This window comes from Ceratotherium simum, chromosome 6, assembly GCF_057802395.1.
Source record: "Ceratotherium simum simum isolate JZ-2026a chromosome 6, ASM5780239v1, whole genome shotgun sequence".
NCBI lineage: Eukaryota > Metazoa > Chordata > Mammalia > Perissodactyla > Rhinocerotidae > Ceratotherium > Ceratotherium simum.
In genome coordinates, this window is record NC_141905.1 from 73,528,824 (window position 1) to 73,551,426 (window position 22,603).

The 22,603-nt window shown below is 38.5% G+C and overlaps 1 protein-coding gene across 2 annotated transcripts in view; it reads left to right on the forward strand.

Moving 5' to 3' along the window:
• The first annotated feature begins 2,509 nt into the window (after positions 1–2,509).
• Positions 2,510–22,603, forward strand: part of FHIP2A (FHF complex subunit HOOK interacting protein 2A) — a 35,337-nt gene continuing 15,243 nt past the window's right edge. Inside the window, exons 1-7 of one of the 2 annotated variants that reach the window (XM_087432662.1) lie at positions 2,510–2,813; positions 9,074–9,152; positions 13,793–13,962; positions 16,183–16,287; positions 16,757–16,879; positions 21,766–22,059; positions 22,238–22,434. In XM_087432662.1, coding sequence (XP_087288788.1) covers positions 2,769–2,813; positions 9,074–9,152; positions 13,793–13,962; positions 16,183–16,287; positions 16,757–16,879; positions 21,766–22,059; positions 22,238–22,434 — 1,013 coding nt within the window. In that variant the 5' untranslated portion in view covers positions 2,510–2,768. The remainder of the gene's footprint in view (positions 2,814–9,073; positions 9,153–13,792; positions 13,963–16,182; positions 16,288–16,756; positions 16,880–21,765; positions 22,060–22,237; positions 22,435–22,603) is intronic. The other variant, XM_087432661.1, reaches the window with a different exon arrangement.

The following is a 22,603-nucleotide window of genomic DNA, read 5'->3' on the forward strand; positions in this document are numbered from 1 at the left end:
GTCAGCCATATCAGCTACCCCCCTTGCAGCTACTTTCCAATTCTCAAAATTTTGTTGTCATCTCCTCTCTTATTTGTGCTTTTTTGTAATTTTTTGAGTTTGTACTTTGAAAAATCTCTTTACTGTAATTTTAATGGTGTTTGGGGAAGGAATGTTGTTCAATTCAAGCAATATATTTAACCATAAGTCTGCCAAATTTTGAAAGTAGTTATTACCTAACTCTTTTTCTTCTTTCTTCAACTCCATCCCAACTGAGTCTCAGTTTTATGGATTTTTCTACGTCCTCACTGATTGAACTTTATTCAGAAAAGAATTTAATGGGCCGGCCCCGTGGCTTAGCGGTTAAATGCGCGTGCTCCACTTCTGGTGACCGGGTTCAGATCCCTGGTGCGCAGGGATGCACTGCTTCTCCGGCCATGCTGAGGCCGCGTCCCACATACAGCAACTAGAAGGATGTACAACTATCTATTGGGGCTTCGGAGAAGGATTGGCGATAGATGTTAGCTCAGAGCTGGTCTTCCTCAGCAAAAAGAGGAGGATTAGCATGGATGTTAGCTCAGGGCTGATCTTTCTCACAAAAAAAAAAAAGAAAAGAATTTAACAAATTCATTCATCCTGAGGTGTAATGAATGACAGAGTTTACTGTATTATCTCTCCAAGAGTATTTTAATTTTAGCAGGGACTAAATTTCTTATTTGGCTTAAGCTAAAAGAATAAAGAAAGTCAGTCCTAATTGAGGAATTTCAAGCACCCATATCAAAGTGTTTTGGAGGCCAAGGGAAGCCTTTGTCATGCTTTCTCCAATCACACTTGGTTGAAGTAGGTCCAGTTCGGCCCGTGCATAAGGCTGGCGATAACGTGAGTATCACTACAGGCATTCTAGGATGAGAAGAAGAAGTAAGAATGAAGTAAGAATTCTAGTCCAATTTGTATGTCTTGGGACCTAGATATCAAGTAGATGAATCATCATCCTAAATATTGACACTAATCTAGAGCAAAACATATATTTTATTGCGTTTACAATATGTATACAAAGACAGGTATCATCAAATGCAAACAATTCCAAGTAAGCCTGTTTTAAACAGACCTCCTCACACACTTAGTGGTTGTACGGTATCATGAAAATGCAAAATACCATATAAATGTATGACAATTAGGTCAGGAAAATAATTATGTTTAATAATATGACTAACCATCTTAACCTGTGTAAATAATAATAATAAAAAACATTATGTATTCTTGGTTGAAGCAGACACAATTAACCAGAATTTGGTAAGGAGCACACTTTAATTTTTAGCAAACAACAGAGGATGCCTCCAGCATTCTGGGGGCTGGTACACAGAGAATGAAGGTCAACATCACCTGCTACGCAAGGACAGACGCAACAAAAACAGGGGAGAAAAGAATACAAAACTAGTTAAAGTCTTCCTTAAATCTTGATTTCTGGTCCTATTATTTTGTTAAATACTACTATTACTAATAATAACAATGATTATTATAACAAATGCCTATGTATTGCTTACTATGGACTGGGCACAGTTAAAGTGTTTTACACATATTAATAAATTCCCACACATATTTTCATCACTGGTTATGCAAAACTTACTACACCCTCATCTTATCAAGAACTTAATGGTCCTTTTGATAAGATGCCAATACTAGCAAAAACAAACACAAAGGTCTCCAGGATATGAATATTTACATCATTTGTATCAACCCAACCTAAAATTTACCAGGCCGAATTGTGTTTCCTCAAGGCTCAACGAATACACAGGCATTTTAAGAAGCATCTATCCAAGCGCTTACATTGTACCTCCACTTATCTGTCCTGTGGATTTAGTAGAATCCCTTCGGATTCTTTCCCTCACCCGTGTTTTCCAGTATCATCTGATAAACTGAGTAGAAAATACTATACTAAGGCCCTGCACCTATCAAACATGTAACAATTATCAACTGAACCATCTTACCATTTGTCCATTTGGGGCTTCCTGTTTTAACGCTGAATAATCAATAATAAAATATATTTTACAGTTAGCAAAGCTATTTCACCAGCATTAGTTGATTTGTTCTAATTCTTAGCATTGAAACCCACGGTCTTTTTTGCCTTAGGAATACTGTGCTTTTTCTTACCAGTCTTCCAAATCCGCCCTGAAAAGACGAATCGCAATATGTATACACCTATGGCTACGTTTCCCTACAAAAAAGCACGTTACTTCCGCTGGAGAAACAAAGCTGTGAGAACGGCTGAATTCCAGAAATGTAAGAATGACCGTGTCTGGGGCGCCCCGCGGCCGGGAGAGGGCGGCGGCTGCGCTCGGGCCGGCTCCCGCCCAGGCCCTCCGCGGCCTCTCCACGCCCCGCCCGCTCCCGCGGTGTCCGGCCGCCGCGCCGCAGGGCCTGGCCTGGCCTCCCCGGGCCGCGGTGGCGCCCCCTGCAGGCCGCGGCGGGCAGAGCGGGCGGAAGGAACCCGAGCCGGGCTGCCACCGTGTCCGAGCCGGAGCCGCCGCCGGAGCGTCGCGGGGCCCCGAGGCCGCGCCGAACGCCCCCCCTCGCAGCCCGCCACGTCCCAGCGCCTGGCTGCGCCGCCGCGCCGCCCGCGCACCCCCGAAGGGGCCGGGCCGGGCCTGCCTCGGCCCTCTGCTCGTCCTCCCCGGCCCGCACCGGCCTTCACTCTGGAGCGGCCCCGGCAGCCGCAGCAGGGGCGGCGGCGGCGGATCGAGGAGCTCTCCAGGTCGTCCCGGGAGAGGCTGCTGCAGTCCCGGGACAGGATGTTCTCCAAGTTCACCTCCATCCTGCAGCACGCCGTGGAGGCGGTAAGGCCGCGGGCGGCGGGCGCACGACAGGCCGGGGATGGCGGCGGCCTGCGCTCCCCGCCGGCCCCGGGAGAGCGGGCGGCCTCGGCGCCGAGGGGCGAGGCCCGGGGCGGGCGCTGCGGGGTCGTCGGGGCGCCGGGGCCTCGGGCCTGGCCCCGAGCTGGCCCCCTCCTCCCCTTCCTGCCCCGGGCCGCCGTGGATCCCTGTCCCTCCCACGGGGGGGTGGGCGGCGGTGCCCCGGGAGGACCGGCCCTCCCGGCGGGGTGCGGGGGGCGCCTGAGTCCCCTGTTGGGGACCGGGGAGTCGGGGAGCACCTGGCGGGGCCACAGTGAGCTCCCCGGACTCGCTGACCGTTAACCTCCTCTGGAAAAAGGTGTCAGCTTTGAGCAAGACAAAAGAAACGGCCTAACATGCTCGGGCTTGCGTTTGGTTTGGTTTTGGGGGCGGGGGGGGCAGGAAGGTGTGCTCCTGTCGTGGGGCGACTCTCCCACCCGACCCCGTGTCATAATCGTGTGAGCTGTCGCAGGCCTTGCGGCCGGACTCAGCTGAACCTTATTGCTGATGTGCACTGGGAGTTTGGAGGGTCTCATCGAGTCTGGTTTAGACAGCTTCCAGCCCTGCCAGAGCCCCGAGACACCATCTGTTTCCTTTCTTGTCCTCTCTTCCTGGACGCTCCTCGTTTACCCTGCAATTGTCCTCTCCTTTGAGGATGTTAGACACCGGCCTAGGGAGACGTTATTCAGATATCCTAACGCTAATAAAAGACAAGTAACTAAAAAGAAAATATCTTGCTGCTCTTTTAGTAATGAGTTCTAGTTGCTCTACTTGGTTGTTTTACTTGACTCCGGGAGATTTGCCCAAATTGAAACATGCATCCTGTGAAGAAACAATTACTTTGCTAATTTTTAAAATGTCATTCTCTGTGTTCAGATTGTGTAAAATCCACGCAGCTTGAAAAAACAAACACCAATGACAATAGAACAAGTTTTATGGCCAGATAAAAATAAAGTAGATTTTTGAAATTCAGTAATGAAAACAACTTTAGTACAATTGTTATTTTAAGTGAGATGTGGGAAGTGTTTAAAAATCATTTTAGCTCTACTGCAGGTTCTTTGGAAAACGTGTGTATCAAATCAAGAAAGAGGGTTTTCACGAATGAAGACCGGAATTATACATGAGGGAGATGACAGTTTTAGACTTGAAGACAACTTTTAATTTCCCTTTTTTCTTATACACATTCTACGGCATCATGTTAAAAAAATTTAAAATTTAAAAAAACAGTGACATTTACATATTATTCTTTAGCTTAAAATACCAAGAATCATTTAACATTGAGTACAGCTTAATATTGAGATAACTGGGAATAAAAAGTTTATTACATTATTTATAGCCTTTACCTATCAGGTTGATATTTACAGAAATAAGTACTTGAAAAAGAAAGATGGCTTTCACACTTGTCTAGTAAACTTATTTGTGTCCCAAGGCCCGTGTTTTCTGTCCTCATAATCTTTTTATAATTGTATATGTTACCACTGCCAGATTATCCATGTAAATTGTCTGACTATGGCTCTGTAATATCCAGGTTCTCTACTTCGCTAAGATTAGTGAGAAAAAGTTGAGTGGATTATATTCACCTGGTCCCAGTAATCAACGCATTGCATTTAGAAAAGTCATGTTTTTATTTGCTTAGAGTTAATGTTTTCAGCTGTGATATACCCCAGTTTACCTTGATAAGAGGTTAAATCTCCTGAGAAATTTTTAGAGTACTACTTTTTTTTTTCATTTTAACATTCTCTCTTGATAATAGACTCATATGTAGTGATAAATAAGCCATCTTTGTGGAATTTGAAGAGTTTTTTTCCCTAGCCCAAGACTGGTTTCCATTTATTTCAGTTCTGTTTATTTATTTGCTTGACATTTTCTTCAATAAGCTACTCTTACCTTTCCTCATTTCATTTCGTTAGCTTTTCTCTACTCCTTTTAATTTGTGTGCCGAATTAGCATCTTCTGATACAGTACTGCAATTAACATAATTATCAAGATTATGCGGAAATGGGAGATAACTCTGTTGTCAGATGCTGACATGACCTTTTTTCAGTTGTGTCGTTGTATGAGTGTAATGTTTTCTCAACCATTTTGGTGTTATTACTTTCTACGTCTCTTTGTTCAATTGGATCAGCCTTCAAATGATTTTTTAGGGTTGACCAGATAAACATATTCCTTTAAATGAGGTTTTCATGTGGAGTTTTCCTTATTGTTTAATTAAACAATGGTTTCTCCTCACTTCCTGTTAACTATTTTCAAGGAAAAAAGTATAACATATTTTCAAAGGTTGGTATTTGAAAATGTGTTATTAAGCTGATAGACTGCATTTTGAGTTTAGGAGAGAAATTCACACCTTGATCAAAAATGAAAACTGTTGTGTAATTCTTCCCTCGGTATGGAAATGATTGGCCAGTAATGGTTATGAAATGAATCTGTTCTGTTATCCAGTTGCCACATGTCACAAGTCTGAAATCAGGACTCTCTTGTAGTTAGGTCTGAGGTTGGACTGGATCATTTTATTTAGCGCAACATCACCGAAGGACAAATAAAACAGTTTCCATTTAGTACAATAAATATTTGTGGAGTGCCGAGTCTGTGCTAGGTAATCTGCCAGGGGCTGGTTCCTTTTAAATTCCAACCCGTTCCATCCTTGGAGGGTAGATTTATTCCATGAGGAAAGGGCAGGGTCAAGGAAGAAAGTTTTATCTATTTTAACTAATTAATTGAATGGAAGTCATCTTTCAGAATTTGAATGTTTTCTTTTCAAATTATAGTTAAGAATTAATGATGATTGTTAGGACCAGCAATCCTTTAAAAAACTACTCTGCCTTGGGAATTCAAACCTCAAATCAAACATACATAGTGTTTTCGTAAGTGTATTCTTTTCCAACAAGTGATCGCTAACTTCAGTCCTTCAGTCATTCAGAATGCTTTGTGAGCCCACCATGAAAGAAAGCATGGCACAGTGTGAGGGAAACAAGGTACACCTGTGTCCTTGCTCACACTGCTTACAGTCTAAGTTGGAAGACAAAACAGATACCCTGGTTAAAGGATAAGCAATGCACAAGAGTGTGGCCTAGCCCTAGAGCCATACAGAACAGGGTTTTCCAGTCCTGCCCCATCCCTTCTACACTGGACGAGTTACTTAATCTTTGTACATTTCAATTTCCTCATTGTAAAATGGAAATAAGTATACCAGTCTCATAGAATTATTGAGAAAATTAAAATGAGGTAATGTACCTGAAGTGCTTGGTGCAGTGCCTGGCACACAGTAAGTGCTTGATAAGTGTTAACCATTGTTATTATTATTATTTGGATGATTGTTCAGCCGGTGAGTTCTATAGGAGGAAGGGAGCAAGCACTTAGGATTGGAGTAGTTAGGGCTCTAGGGGAAGTGAGACTTGAGCTGGACTTTGGAGAGGCAGAGAAGATAGGAAGGGCATAGGAAAGTTAGGAGGAGGAAGAAGCATTTCAAAAGATGTGGGCGTGGAATGTTCATGATAAATGTGAGAGAGTAAGCAGATGTGGCTTTTAGAACACTAATTCTCATCTGAATTATCAATGTAGGTCCTTTTATGTGCTAGGAATTTTAGAGAAAGACAGCCTGGGCTTCTAGTTAAAAGCAGTGTTTCCTTTCAAAAGGCAATTAACAGGCTTTGGGCCTTAATAGGAGTTTGGGAAAAATAGGAGTTTATTTTGAGAATTTAAGACCATATACTAAGTGTAAACTTTGTAGCACTGTGCCTGGCACATAACTAACTGCTCCTTAAATGGCAGCAACTGCCCTATCATTCTTTTATTCACTCAATCAGTATTATCAAATGCTTATTATATGCCATCACTGAGTTGGAAAGTGAGGATGCAGTGAGAAAAAAGATGACACAATCTCAGCTCTTGTAGAGTTTACAATCTAGTGGAGGAAATGGGTAATTAAATAATTACAAACGTGGCATAAAGGCTAAGAGAGAGTGAGCAGACTGATGGAAGGGATTATATTTTAGGCAGGAAGTCTGGCAAGGCTTCCCAGAGAAAGCGATGTCTAAGTTAGGCATTCATATCAGTTTTTGGTTGAGATAGTGATTGCATGAATTTTCAAAAATTTAATCTCTGTATTGTAAAAAGTTAACTCAAATTAGAATCCCCCCATGCTGATTTACATATCTCTTCTTTTTTTTAACCCAGAGCATAAATGTTTTTAGGCAAATGATAAAGCAGGTAATTTGTGTGTTAGAATTAGTAATGAAAGAAGCAAGTTTGCTAGGAAGTTTTACATAAATAAGGAAATTTATTCATGTTTGAACAAGATTGTTACTAAACTAAGTTGTTAGCAATTTAGAACTGTTTCACCGTCTAATTAAATACATTTCTTATTTAAATCAAACTCCTGGGGAAAAGGTGTTCACAAGTAAGCAACACCATCCTGCTTTGAATTTGACTGTAGCAGCAAAGGTCCTGACACAAATCCTGTAAGATCTCTGATTTAGTGACTTACCTTGGAAATAGAGTTAAGTCCCGTGGGTGAAATAATCTGGAACAAGGATGCTGTAATTCTTTATATACCCAGGAGATTCCCTGGGAAAAATTTAACAAATCACAACATTTATACTTAAGAAACTAGGTACATTTCTTGAAACACCAAATTTCATTTGGATTTGTCCCAATTGTTAATACATTTAACTATATAAAGCTGGTTATATTAAAAACCAGGTCCAAAAAACAAGAGAAATTTGATATGTTTTGAAAAAGATTCTAAAAACAAGTAGCTGATTAAAACAGATTTTTTTTGTCTAAAAATTTCAGGAAGATTATTTTCCCAAGTTAACACTTTCATTCTTATTTTTCTTTCTTATTTTTTTCTCAATTTCCCACAAGTAATTTCTCTCCCTAGTGTTCTCCTTGAAGCATAGTGATGCCAAAGGTTTTAACTCCTTTGTTAAAGGTCTTAAAGTCTTTTAAAACATTTCATAGCATTCTATTTGAAAATGAGGTGAATGCTTGTATTCTCTTAATCCAGTATTATTCAGTGGTGCGAATGGGCAGGTATAGTTGAGCTAGCATTAAGAGGTTGATGATTTCTGAACATTTTTCAGGTCCATTTCTTTTCTAACTACATTTCATCTTCTGGATTGGAACACTTGTCTGTGACCAACGTTTACAATTTGCCCAATAGTTTGGAAATTGTTTCGGCAGGGTTTCAAACTTTGAGTTCTTTGCTGGGAACACCAAGAAATCCCAGTGGAACAAGTAGAAGTACAGGAGTAGCATGACCTCTTAGGTCATCTGTTTAGATGAAGTATATAAAAATGGAAGATTACTCTGCCGTAGTTCAGCTTCCCAGAATAGAAACCTTATTTGTTCTTAAGTAAGCTGGGTCAACTCTGTACTTTCTGACCAAAATTTATTCCTGATACGAGGACGGGGGGAGTGTTCTGTCTCTCACTCTTTAAGGAAGAGAAAATGTTGTAGAAGGTATCTCCAAGTCTTTTTCTATCCATTTCACACACATTTGAAATACTTGTAGGTTTGCTATGAGATGGCGGAAGAGATGTAATTTTGGTCTTAAAACTTCTAAAGTAAATTTCAAAGCTAAAATGTAAAACATTTTTGACTTTGTGGAATTTAAATTGGTAGTGTCTTGTTCACGTAGTTATTTTGCTAAAAAAATGCATTGCCTAATCCAAGCTTGAAAAAGAAAAGATTTACATCTGTATGTCACTGAAAGTAGGGAACAGTTTTCATCTGATTACAGGGTTGACTTTTGTGTATCTTTTAGTAGTGGTGATGTGTAACTGATTACATAACAGTTTTTTACTGTTTTGCATTTCAAAGTCCTAGGTACAAAGATTCCTGGTTATGGATAATTTCGTTTCACTGATATTTTAGTAATAGAATATGTGTGTTTTCATTTAGCACTGTTACTTTTGAAACCGTATGTAGTTCCTGGTTTCAGGGGAGGAAAAAAAAAACCTAATTCTGTAGTTTAATAATAATGTTGATAAATGTGTTTTTCCTCTTTCTTAATAAATCATTTTTACTTTCTTGGATTTGACTTATTTTGTTTCTTTTTGATATGTGGTCTGTAGAATCAAGTTCAGGTGTACCCTTATTTTTATGCTGCTTTTGCATCATTATTAGGCAAATACTGCGTGAGGCTTTATGGGGAATGTTTAATGCCATTTTCTTAATTGTTGTGATCTTTTTGTGTGTTTGTGTAGCTTGCACCTTCTCTTCCTTTACAAGAAGATTTTGTTTATCACTGGAAGGCAATTACCCATTACTACATAGAGACTTCAGGTAAGAAACAATGCTAATATTAATCAAAGAGAAAATGTGTAAAATACTAAAATATATTTCAAATTAGTTTTTAAAGTTATTTTATATTTAAGTTTATAAACAATTTATTTTACTTTTTTTTTTTTTTTCTGTGAGGAAGATTAGCCCTAAGCTAACACCTGATGCTAATGCTCCTCTTTTTGTTGAGGAAGATGGGCCCTGGGCTAACATCCATGTCTATCTTCCTCTACTTTATATGGGACGCCACCACAGCATGGCTTGACAAGCAGTGTGTCAGTGCACGCCTGGGATCCGAACCTGCAAACCCCTGGCCGCCACATCGGGGTGCGCACACTTAACCACTGCGCCACCAGGCCGGCACCACAATTTATTTTACTTTTAATTCCTCTTTTGGATTCATTCAAAAATATGTCTGTTGAGTACCTACTATGTGTAGGTGTTGTTCTAGGCACTGGAGATAAAACAATCAGACAGACAGAATCCCTGTCCTAATAGAGCTTATGTATTGATTGGGGGGAAGCAAACAATAAATAGAGAACTCCATATAGTGTGTCAGATGATAAATGTTAAGGAGAAAATGAAGCAGGCTAAAGGGGATAGAAGTTTGTGTGATTGGGGAGTTGTGGGGACAGTTGGCTATTTAAGGTTAGAAAAAGCCTCATTGTGCGAGGTGACTGGGGGTCGTCTGGGAGAAAAGTCCCAGGAAGAGGAACAAGTGCACAAACCCTGAGGGTGGAGCACTCAGCGTGCTTGGCATAGTCTGGGAGCTACAAGGAAGCCAGTGTGGCTAGAGCATAGTGAACGAGGAGAAGGGTGGGAGGGAGATATCAGACAGGTGGGGGGTGCAGATTCACACAGGACCTTGTAAGCCATTGTAAGGGCTTTGGCTTTTACTCTAAGATGGGAAGCCAGGAGAGGGTTTTGAGCTGAGGTGTAACGTAATCTGTTTTAAAGGGACCACTTTGGCTTCTGTGAAAAAATTAGATTGAAAGTATGCAGAAGCGAAGCTGGTAGAAGAGTTAGGGGACTATTGCAGCGATCTGAGAGATGATGGTGTTTTAGACATGGTAGAGGTGGTAAGAAGTGATTGTATTCTGGGTGTATTTTGAAGGAAACTTTGTTGGCGGATTCAGATATTGGATATGAGAGAAAAAGAGTCAAGGATAACTCCAAAGTTTTGGGCTTAGACAGTTGGAAAACTGGAAGGGCCACTTACTGAGAATGGGAAGACTGTAGGAGGAGCAGGTTGGTAAGAGCATTTTGGACATGTTAAGGATGTCCATTATATATCCAATTGGATATGTCAAGTAGACATTTGGAAATAGGAATCTGGAATTCAGGGTAGAGGTCTAAACTAGACATATGAAATTGAGAGTCATCAGCGTGTAAGTAGGATTTATAGCCAGGAGACAGAATGAAATTATCTGGCAAGTCAAGGTAGATGGAAGAGAGAAGGTGTTCAGGAACTGAGCCCTTGGGCTCAATATTTAGAGGTTGGGAAGATGAGAAGGATAGCAAAGGAAACTTTGCTTTTGACAATGAGGTAGAAGACAGTCAAGAGAGAATGGTGTCCTAAAAGCTAGAACAGGAGAGAGGGAGTAATTGTGTCAAATGATGCTGATGTCAAGTTAATGAAGACTAAGAATGGGTCATTGGCTTCAGCCACGAGGAGCTCATTAGTAGTCTTGATAAGAACCGTTTTAATGGCAAGGAAGAGAGAGAAGACCTAATTGGAGTAACTTTAAAAGGAAATGGACAGAGACCGTGTATAGAATATATGTATACACTGCTCTTATGAGGAGTGTTAGTGTAAAGGGGAGCTGAGAAATGGAGCAACAGCCAGAGGGAGATGTGGTGTCGAGAAGTTTTAAAATTTTTTTTAGAGATGTAAGATACTGCAATTTGTAATTGGGATGTGATGGGAATGATCGAGTAGAGAAGGAGAGGTGGGTACAAGAGTCAGATGAGATAATTTCTGAGCAATATCTTTAAGTAGGCAAAGGGGGATGGGATCTAGTGCACAAGTAGGGGCTTAGCCTTAATAAGCTTGTGGATTCATTAAAATAAGGAATAAAGCAGAACATATGGGTATAGGTGCAGGAAGGGGATAGATGTGGTATAGAGAGTCTTTGGAAGTTATCCTCTGGTTGCTTCTATTTTTCTCAGTGAATAAGAAGGATGGAGAGTGAATATGGGGGAATGTGAATGAATTAGGTCAAATGTCAGCAAACCTTTCCTGTAAAGGGCCAGATAGTAAATATTTTAGGCTTTGTAGGCTATACAATCTCTGTTGCAACTATTCAATTCTGTTGTAGTGCAAAAGCAGCCATCAACAATACATAAAAGAATAGCATTCTTTTGTTCCAGTACAACTTTATGTATAAAATAGATGGCAAGGCTGGGTTTGTTCCACGAAGTTTGGCAGCCTCTGAAACAAGAAAATGCAGTGCATTGCCCCATAGCACTGTGGGCTCTCCTGAGGAGTGTATAGGTGAACACAAGTGGATATGCAGCTTAGACTCGTGTCATTTAACTGAAAGGAAGCGTGAAAAAAATGAGAATAGTTGATTTGGTAAGCTGATGGGGTCATAGGTGATTCTTCTTTAAAAGAAAAAATCCTTTATATTTGCATGATAAGTAAAAAAAAGACAAAAATATATGTATACACCTTTAAATGTAAAATATAATTTCTACCTTAATTTGCACGTTTAGACAGCAGATCTACAGAAACGTTTTTTGAGAGGAGCTGCCTTTTCACCTGACTATTCTTAGCCCTTGTGAATTTATTGCCCATCCATGGCTTTAAGGAAAGGCTTTAAGTTCTTGCTCTAAATGATTTTTTGCAATCTAGTAGCAGAAACAAGTGTGTCTATTACCGTGAGGTATGATGGGAGAAATAAGTCTGTGTCAGGCACAGAGAGAGACAAAGGAGGCGGTGTCTGAACTGGGCTTTAAAGAATGAATAGGAGTTCGCAAGGTAGATAAGGAGGGCAAAGGCATTTCAGGTGGAAGGAATAGCATCTGCAAAGGCTCAGAGATCTAAATACAGCTTAGGAGTGATGAGAATAGACTAGAAACTACATCTTGTCTTCTAGAGAGCTAGGATTTTAATCCTGTCAAATCAAATTTACAGTTTATTTCTCAATTTAAATAACTATTTAAATTTTTCTCCATAAATAGCTATAATCAAACTAGGCTTACACATTCATTCTTTCCTGGAATGTTTATATAAAGTCTGCAATTAGAGGGGAAAAACATTTTTAAAAGTAAATAAACTTACAAATTATCTTCTTTAGCAGTAGGCTACTCATTTTAGAAGACTATGATATGAGACATCATAAGTTAACATTTCTTGAATTCTTACTATGTGCTAAGGCAGTGGGCTTACACACATTTCACTGAAATCATACAACAGCACTTACTGGTGTTGATTAGCTCATTGTACAGATGTTGTTGGTGACTGAGGCTTAAATAGTTTGTCCAGGTCATCCAGCTAAAAGTGACAGAGCCAAGATTCGAATCCAAGTTGTTCAACTCCAGGTCCCATGCTTTTAACAACTGTCCCATACTATATCAAATTTGATACATATGTCCTCCCAGCAAACAAGAGTGACCCTTGTCTTTCCATTGTTTTCTCCATAAGACTTAGTATTATGGTTCCCTCTGTGTGTGTGTGTGTGTGTGTGTGTGTGTATACATACATTGCATGTGTGCAAAGAAATATATCATCAAATACATAGTATCCCAGGATTGTGTTGTACAAAATTATTTAGTACTGTAGAAGTACTAAATAAATGACAATAGAGACATAGTAAGAATTGGCATTCCCTAATATGTTTTATATTTAAACGTTCTATAAAACTTCACAATTTATTAAGTAATTTAACCCTGTTCAATAAGGATAGATTGATAAAACCATGAGATTTTTGAGTCTAACTGTGATATGTAAAAAGTATCAATACATTTTTATTTTAAAATATCAGTAGTATTTTATAAGAATTCTCCTGAGAAGCAGCTTTCACTTTGGGAATAGCTATCTGTTAATGAGAGGAGATGTCAGAAATTTTTAATAGAGGGTTTTTCTTTGGGTTCCTCTTGTTTTCGTACATGGAGATGAATTAGGGGCATTAAGTGTCTGACTTCCCAATGTTACAAAGCAGTGACGTAACAATCAAAAACAGAACCTGTCCTCTCCACACATTCTACGTTAGTCAGCTTAGTGTTCAAGGCCAATTTATTTCTATATGAAGAGACTTAAAATTCAGATTTTCTGAACTGGCTAATTGAAAAAAATTATTTTAATTATAATTGCATACATAATTCTGATGTTACATGTATTTTTTCTGATCATGTTCCCATTCCAATATAAATGGCTCTTATTTCTGAATTATTATGCATGAATATTAGCTTATAGAATATCTTTCAGAATATTGATTGTTTTTGAATAAGAATTTGGCAAAAAGCTTCATCTAAATTCTAGCAAAGATAATTATACCCTGTGTATAATCCTTACTTAAGTGTGTAGTTCAGATTTTTCTCAGTTTGAATAAGAACAGGGAAATATATAGAGTATTTTAGGTGCAAATGTGCAGTTTAAAAATGTTTGAATATTTGTTTGATGAATGTTTTTTATTGTTTAGATGATAAGGCCCCAGTGACAGATACAAATATTCCATCTCATCTGGATCAGATGTTAGATATATTGGTGCAAGAAGAAAACGAACGGGAATCTGGAGAGACGGGGCCATGTATGGAATATTTGCTTCATCACAAGATCTTGGAAACATTATATACCTTAGGGAAAGCTGATGTAAGTTCCTAATCTACATCATGTTCTTAGGGGTGTAATACATGCATTTGTGTCTTAGGGATAAAGAAGATCCCAAGTACTAAATGTAATTATAGAGGTGTGTATTAAGCATGGCAGGATTCAAGTCAGTATTGTGAGAAAAAAAGAAAAGAAAATTGTGTGGTCTATACGAATATGACTTGCTATAGAGGTAGCAAAGCTCCCAGATGCTCTAGACAGCAACGGATACTTAGGCTGCTTAGAATTACAATGTAAATATTTTTGAAAATAAACTCAAGTACATGTGCTCAGAATCAAAGGAAATGAGAAGGACCCAATGAAAATTGGGTTACAAAAATAGGAATTATTTTTCGTAATCCTGAAAGAGAATGTCACTGGTTATTCTGACATTAGCTCTACTGATGAGTGGAGCCAATTCAAGTTTTTAGGCCTAATGAATCTTGAGAAATCTTTGCAAAGCTGATATTATGATATAAGTAATATTCTGTACCACCAAACTTTCAAATTACTTATAAAGACGAGTTTCAAACCATGTGATGGTGTGTGGGCAGGGGAGGAACTTTGGGTTCAGGTTCGGAGGCCTGGCTTCGTCACTAACATACTGTGCCCTTCGGCAAGTCTTCTTGGTTAATCTTCCTCCTCTTTAAAAATGAGGAGGTGATCGCTAAGGGGCCTCCCCCACCTCTAAAAATCTATGGTCTGTTTTGTGAATTTTTCTAATATATGTGAAGATCAAACTAAAAAAGACAAACTAATAGACATGTTTAAACACCAAATAGAATTATGAATAATAGTATTAAAGACAATTTTGTTTTAACTAGCTCTGTAACACTCTAATTCATTTTTACGTTAAATTCATTCAATTTATATTTTCTAGGCAACACATCTGCTCCCAATGTCCTGCAATTCATTTCCCTCCTCCCTTCTTTTTCCTGTCCTTTGAAGAGAGGGATTGTGCAACACTAAATTGAATAAATATTAATTGATTTTTGAGCAAATGTTAGTAATTGTACTACTATTAAATTTATTTTGATATTGGTGATTGTAAATATTGTGTTTTTTCCTGAATAATTCAAGGTATTTGCTGTCTTAAAAAATATTATTGTTCTTAAGATTATAGTTTATACTATTTCCAGATAATATATCTGTGGTGATCCTTTGGAAATACTTATCTTGTGACTGTATTTTAAACGTGAGGCAGTATAAGCAGATTAATTATAGAACATAAAACCGTGTTAATTCATACTCTTCTTCTTTTTTTTTTTTTTTGAGGAAGATCAGCCCTGAGCTAACATCCATGCTAATCCTCCTCTTTTTGCTGAGGAAGACTGGCTCTGAGCTAACATCTATTGCCAATCCTCCTCATTTTTTACCCCCAAAGCCCCAATGGATAGTTGTATGTCATAGTTGCACATCCTTCTAGTTGCTGTGTGTGGGACGTGGCCTCAGCATGGCCAGAGAAGCGGTACGTCGGTGCGCTCCTGGGATCCGAACCAGGGCCGCCAGTAGCAGAGCATGCGCACTTAACCGCTAAGCCACGGGGCCGGCCCAGTTCATACTCTCTTAATCCACAATATGAATAATCATCAGGGTTACCTACTTTTCAGGAAATATTTAAAACAACTGGCATGATATAAAAACTTGTTTATTAAATATTCATTGCCCATAATAATCATAATGTAAATAATTTTGTAACTAATTTAAAATAGCATTGTTAGAGTAAATCACAGCAGTTTATACATAGGATTCTTTTACTTATATATGTGTGTTAGAAGGCTTTATTTACTGCTACATATATATGATGGAAAGTTGTTGGTTACCTGTCATTAGTATAAGTAACAAGATTCTGCCTTTGCTTTGGCCAGGGAGTTAACTGTAATAGTTACCCAAGCATTTAGAATATAAACAGGTTGGTTGACATTGCCTGAACTAAACTCTCATCTCCACGGCATATTATCGCTGTGCTGTTTGTAATTACATCAGCCTATGATCCCATACGCTGTATTATATAGTCCCAGATGTAATTTTATTTCTAGGATACCAATCGTTAATATTTGATTGAGAATTTTATTCTGACAAAGTCATTAACTGGCTAAGTGCATTGATTTTTGAGAGTGGAATACATTCACATATATTGTGTCTCCTATTTTTTAAGCTTATGAGTAAGTGTGTGCATTGTCTGTTCTCTTCTTGTTTGCTTTCCTGTTTTCCTATGCCCAGTGTCCTCCAGGAATGAAACAGCAGGTTTTGGTATTCTATACCAAACTCCTGGGAAGAATCCGGCAGCCTCTACTTCCACACATTAACGTGCACAGGCCAGTGCAGGTATTTTATTCCCCTTACGTAAAACTATTTGGTTTCATTTCTTTTAGTATAGAAATGATTTTATGTGATTTTTGTAAGAGTAAAAATAATAAAGGAAATTATTCTAAAAATAACATGCAAATTAGCAAATACTTGAGCTTTCTTTATGATGTTGTGTTAAGTGCTATTTCATGTCTTTATATTTCTCTTTTAAAATTTTATACATTAATTTTTTCTTTAACTTATCTCTATGACATCTCAGGGAGAGTTTATTATATACCTCATTAATTTTTTGGGGGTAATGGATTTGAAAAACTTATTACTAGTATATTTATTTTGATATAGGTGATTGTAAATAGTATTCTTTCTGAAAAATGCAAGCTATTTGTATTATTTGAAATTTTAAATATCCTTAAGGTAAATGTATGGCTATTTATATACTTGTAAAAAGTAACCTAAGTTTAAAAATCTGTTTTAAATTTTTTGACAGAAATTAATTCGATTGTGTGGTGAAGTCCTTGCAACACCAACAGAAAATGAAGAAATTCAGTTTCTGTGTATCGTGTGTGCAAAGCTGAAACAAGACCCCTACTTGGTTAATTTTTTTCTGGAGGTATGGTACACTTCTTGTCAACTTTTAAAGTACGCTTATATTAGAATTATCGTGAGAATTGAATTCTGTGGATCGTATTAGAAGAAGTTACGTTTTGTGGGTATCAGCTTGTTTTACTTCCTAGAATTATTTTCCTTGAGATCACTGTTTTAGTTTAACTTTGAAATTATTTTCAAAGAATGTAGTTGAGCCAGATATATGGGGCGGTGCAGACACTGGGCACATAGAAAGCCAAGGGTCAGAAGGAGTGCAGCATAAGGGGTCCACCAGGGAGAGAGGAGTCACGGGAGTGTACAAGCCAGCATGTTTCCAAGCAAGCTTGCTCTGGTGCGGAGCGTAGGTGATCCAGCCTGGGCTCAGGATGGTGTGTGCAGATTTGGACAAGATGTAAAAAATCACGAGTTACCTCTCTAGCCTGGTATAGGAGTTGGGATTGTTCTATTATTTTGTACTGTCTTTTCATAGCCATAGTCACCAAATCATAATTTACTTAAGTAAATTTGGATTTACTTAATTTGGATATTTTGGATTTTACTTCCAGTTTTAAATTAGAAAATAATTTTTGTGTTCTTCCTGCTTTCATTCACTTCTTGTTTTCAGCAGTGAAGTCATTTAGGAATATATTTGAAAAAATCATTATGTTGTTTTTGTTTTTTTAGTTTTTAAAAAAATCTTTGTTTTTCTTTTTTTTTCTTGTTAGATTGACATATAAGTTATATTCAATACAATTCACTCTTTTTGGTCTATAGTTCTATGAGTTTGACAGACACACACAGTCGTGTAACCACCACCACAATCAAAATATACAGCAGTTCCATCACCCTACCGCATGTCCCTTTGTGGTTGTCCTCTCTCCGCCCTCAGCCCCTAGCAAGCACTGATCTGTTTCTGTCCCAAGTTTTCTCTTTTCCAAAAAGTCATATAAATGTAATCAGCCTTTTAATTCTGGCTTTTATTGCTTAGCATAAAGCATTTGAGATTCATCCATGATCTTGGTTCTTTATATTGTTGAGTAGTATTCTGTTGTGTGGACGTACCATGGTGGTTTATCCATTCACCAGTTGAGAGACTTTGGGGTTGTTTCCAGTTTTTGGCAATTAGGAATAAAGCCACTATAAACGTTCAGTACAGATTTTTGTGTAAATCTAGGTTTTCATTTCATTTGGGTAAATACCTAAGAGTAGGATTGCTGGATCGTGTGGTAAGTTTATTATTTTCATAAGAAACTGCCAAACTGTTTTCCCAAGTGGGTGTATCATTTTGTGTCCCGTCGACAGTGTATGAGAGTTCCCATTGTTCTATGTCCTTGTCGGAGTGGTTGTGGTCAAGTTTCTTTTGTTTTCTGTTAAAAAATGTTAGCCTTTCTAGTAGGTGAGTTAGTGTGCTATTTCACTTTACTGGATAAGTAATTTAGGATCCTCTTCTGCACTCTGACTAGAGATAAGCAAGCAAGGAAGCTGCAAAGTTGCGTGAATCTGAATTTCTCGGGAGTGTTAAGGACAATGAATGCCTCTTTCTCATGATGTGCGTCATATTTTGAAAGTTTGCTTGAAAATGGCTGGACTAGCCTTAAGACTTCAGATTTTAAAGATTTATTAATAAGGGTGATACTACAGTCCTTTTAGTTTTTAATGTAAATATATCAAATATCTCAATTTGGCTAAGTATGAGATTTTTCTCCTCAAAGTTTTTTTTTACTAAAGTTTTCTTAGATACCTTAGTTACTTTAGATGCGTGGCTTTTTTTCCAAGCTTAAGGTTTAAGGAATTTTTCTCAGAATCTCTGAAACTTGTTTCAGAAATACACAGCCATAGATCAGAAGCAGGGAAAATTTGCAGACATATGTGTGTTGATGGTGAGATGCACTTTATTTATCTGTCTTTAGAGACGCATTTACATTTAGATCTCAAAACAAAGAACACCCTTCAGACTTAGTGTCATATCTGCTATAATGCAGCATTTTTATAGCACACACTTCTCCACAGCCTGAGGTGGTTGGTATCTCCGTTTTCTGAACTGATAGGACTATTCATACACTTTTAATATCAGTTATTACAGTCTCTCTGGCATTAGAGTTATTTATCAGCATTTTATTTTCTCCTGCTGGTCAATCAGCTCCTTGAGGACAAAGACTCTGTCTCATTAACCTTTGGATCCCCACAGCTTCTCTAGTATCTAACACAAGGCATAGTAACTGCTTAATTAACACATTGAATGAATGAATGTTTAGAGAAACACAGCTTTATTACCTGTAGGTATAGATGATAACAAAAGTACTTTCAGTTCTCAAGCATGTATCCCCTGAAATCTAATCTCTGTATTCCTTTATATCAGCCAGTATATGCGTCTACTGTGGGTTAAGTGCATATGGTAGATGAGTTAGAAACATACCTTGCCCTAAAGGAGTTTATAGTCTGGTGGTGAGGGGAAGACGAATGTTCAGATACTGTAATCTAAAGTAGAGTAAGGTCAGTATCTTAAGAAAGATACAAAGTAAATGTGCCTTAAGCGTTCATAGGATAAAGAGATTATATCTGCCCTAGGTCATCAGGAAAGACTTCATGGAAGGTTTTCTTTGAAATGGGCCTTGCCAGATGCTTAGATCAGAATGGGTGCACATATGTAAAGGAATGAAGATATAAAAGTTTCTGGTGTCTTCAGGAGACCATAGTTAGGATATGTGGTAAGGCGGGGGCCTGGACAGATAGACTAGGAATTGACAAAGGCTTTGAATGGCAGGAAGAGGAATTTGTGCTGACTTGTAGTTACTGGGGAGCCATTGAAGATTTCTGAGCAGGGATGTTATTACATGATGTTATATGTGCTTTAAGAAGTTAAATTGGTGGCAGCATCTTGTACAGTGGATTCCTTTGAGACGAGAGAGAAAAACAGGGAGACTAACTACGAAGCTGATGGAGTAACCCAGACAAGAAGTAACAAGGGCTAGACCTAAGTTGGAAGCGGTGAGTTGGAATGAGGCCAATATATTCAGGAGACTCTGGAGGTAGACCCTATGTGGTCTTGTGCAGGACGCAGGAGAAAGGATGATGAATGCTTGAATTCTTGAACCAATAAGGCTGCTGCTAATGGAAAGAAGGAAGCCCTGAAAGAGCTTATTTTGAGTGGAAGGTGGTAATTTTGGTTCTGGATGCTTTGAGTCATCATGATATCCTGATGGAGATAATTAGCAGGTATTTGGTATTGCAAATGTGCGATTTGGGAGAGGAGTCTGGGTTTAAGAGACTCGGGGGTTATGTGTATAAATGTGCTGTGGGTACCAATGAAATCCCTAAAGAAGAAAGGGAACAGTTTCAGTAAGAACCCAAGTACAAGATGCAGGCTGCAGTTCCTCATCATCTAGGGAGCTTTTAAAAATGCAGATTGCTTGGCTCCACCTCCAGATATTCTCACTCAGCAGGTCTGGGTGGGACCCAGGAATCTGCATTTTTATCAAGCCCCACAGAAGACCATGATGCCAATAGTCTTGAGTCACATTTTGCGGAACACTAGTTTAAGATTCTTCTTCTTCTTGCCATTCCTATTTGAGCTACCACTCCCAACAATGTGTTATTAGTATTTTAAGATGGAATAAAATGTTTTACATTCATAAAGACTACGATATGCAATTGATTTTATAAGAAATTGAGAAGTTGTTTAGAGTATTCATTTAGTTCTGTAGAATTGTTTTCTTTTAATATATGTGCTGTGAGTTCAATTTCTCCAGAAGATTGGTCTAAACTATACTTTTAACAGTAATAAAAGTGGTGTATAATTACTATCACTTTGGAAGTAGAATCTTGAATTCAGCATTTAATGCACTCGTATGATGGGCAAAAGCACTGTGATAGGCCCTTTTGAAAGCTGGTTTATAATGAATTCTAACTTGTGTGTGTGATTTGATTTTTGCTCATATGTTCAAATGGAAAGCAAGATACTTTTGCCTTGAAACCAATAATTTGCTTCAGTTAAGGTTCTCTTTGTGTTTGGTGGGGGGAGGGGCCAACATTTCAAGCAGATCTTTTATCCTCAAAAACACTAATAAAAATGTCCTCAGAGTATTGAGTTCTTTTCATAGAGCAGAAGTACAGGGAAAAAACTTAGAAAAATCATCTTAGAATGATTTTTATGATCTTAGAAGAATCAATATTGAGGCTATATATTTTTAGTTGCCCAGTGATGAGAAAACAATCAACTGCAATTGAAACTTACCGGGTCTTTTTTTCCCCACTGACATCAGTTGTTTTCAGTAGTAGTCAAATAATTATCACTAATATTGTTCATTGCTTATGGTCAGTGTAAATCATTTTGTAGTTAGTGTGAACAGTGTCATAAACACCTGTGCAATTTTAAAAAATATCTAGGGGCCAGCCCCATGGCGTAGTGGTTGAGTCCAGTGTGCTCCACTTCGGCGGCCTGGGTTCGGTTCTGGGGCTCTGACCTACACCACTCATCAAGCCGTGCTGTGGTGGCAACCCATGTACAAAATAGAGGAAGATTAGCACAGATGTGAGCTCAGGGCTGATCTTCCTTGAGCAAAAAAAGAGAAAGATTGGCAACAGTTGTTAGCTCAGGGTGGATCTTCCTCTTCAAAAAAAAAGAAAAAATCTAAAACACAATTTGTGTTTTTTTTGTGTGTGTGAGGAAGATCCGCCCTGAGCTAACATCCATGGCAATCCTCCTCTTTTTGCTGAGGAAGACCGGCTCTGAGCTAACATCTATTGCCAATCCTCCTCCTTTTTTTTTTTTCCACAAAACCCCAGTAGATAGTTTATCTATTGCTACGTCAGCTAGACATTGAATGTTAATTATAGAAAAGCTCATTAAGATATGACTTCTGTTTTATAAGGCTTTTGATGTGAATCTTATAAAACACGTCTTCTTTTCAGAATAAGTTGAAATCATTGGCTTCCAAAGGAGCACCAAATGTAATTTCAGCAGACACATTGAAAGGTCAAGATTCCTTGTCAACAGATACAGGGCAGTCCTGTCGGCCAGAGGAACTGTCGGGTGCTACTGGGATGGAGCAAAGAGAGTTAGAAGACGAGCCTCCTCACCAGATAGATGATCTGTCCGCAAGCTTGGATAATCTCACCGTCACTTCACTGCCAGAGGCCGCAGTTGTTCGTCCAAACCAGGATTACAACTTAGTGAATTCTTTGTTAAATCTTACCAGAAGTCCTGTGAGTCGTCTTTACTTTTTTACCACTAACATGATCACAGTTATATGGACTTAAAATAGAACAAAAATCTGTTTTTATTTTAGTGTAAAACATTAAATCCTTTTAAGTTAAATTTTTCCAAACAGCCTGACATATATCTAAGTCAAGATTTGAAGAGGTATGTGTTTTCTTCTCTCAGGATGGCCGAATAGCTGTGAAAGCCTGCGAGGGCTTGATGTTGTTAGTAAGCCTGCCAGAGCCTGCAGCTGCAAAGTGCCTTACCCAGAGCACTTGCTTGTGCGAACTACTGACGGACAGACTTGCCTCCCTGTACAAGGCCCTACCTCAGTCAGTGGATCCCTTAGATATTGAAACAGTGGAAGCTGTTAACTGGGGGTAAGAACCATTATTTGTGTTTTCCCATAGTGACTTCTTATACCTATACTGTTAAATCTGTTTCTCTTCTGGAATGATAGAAATCTTTAGTTTTGAAAAATGTAACATTTACTTGTGATCTTTAAATGGGATTACTTTTTGAGGCTTAAGTTTATCAATCAGGAATGAA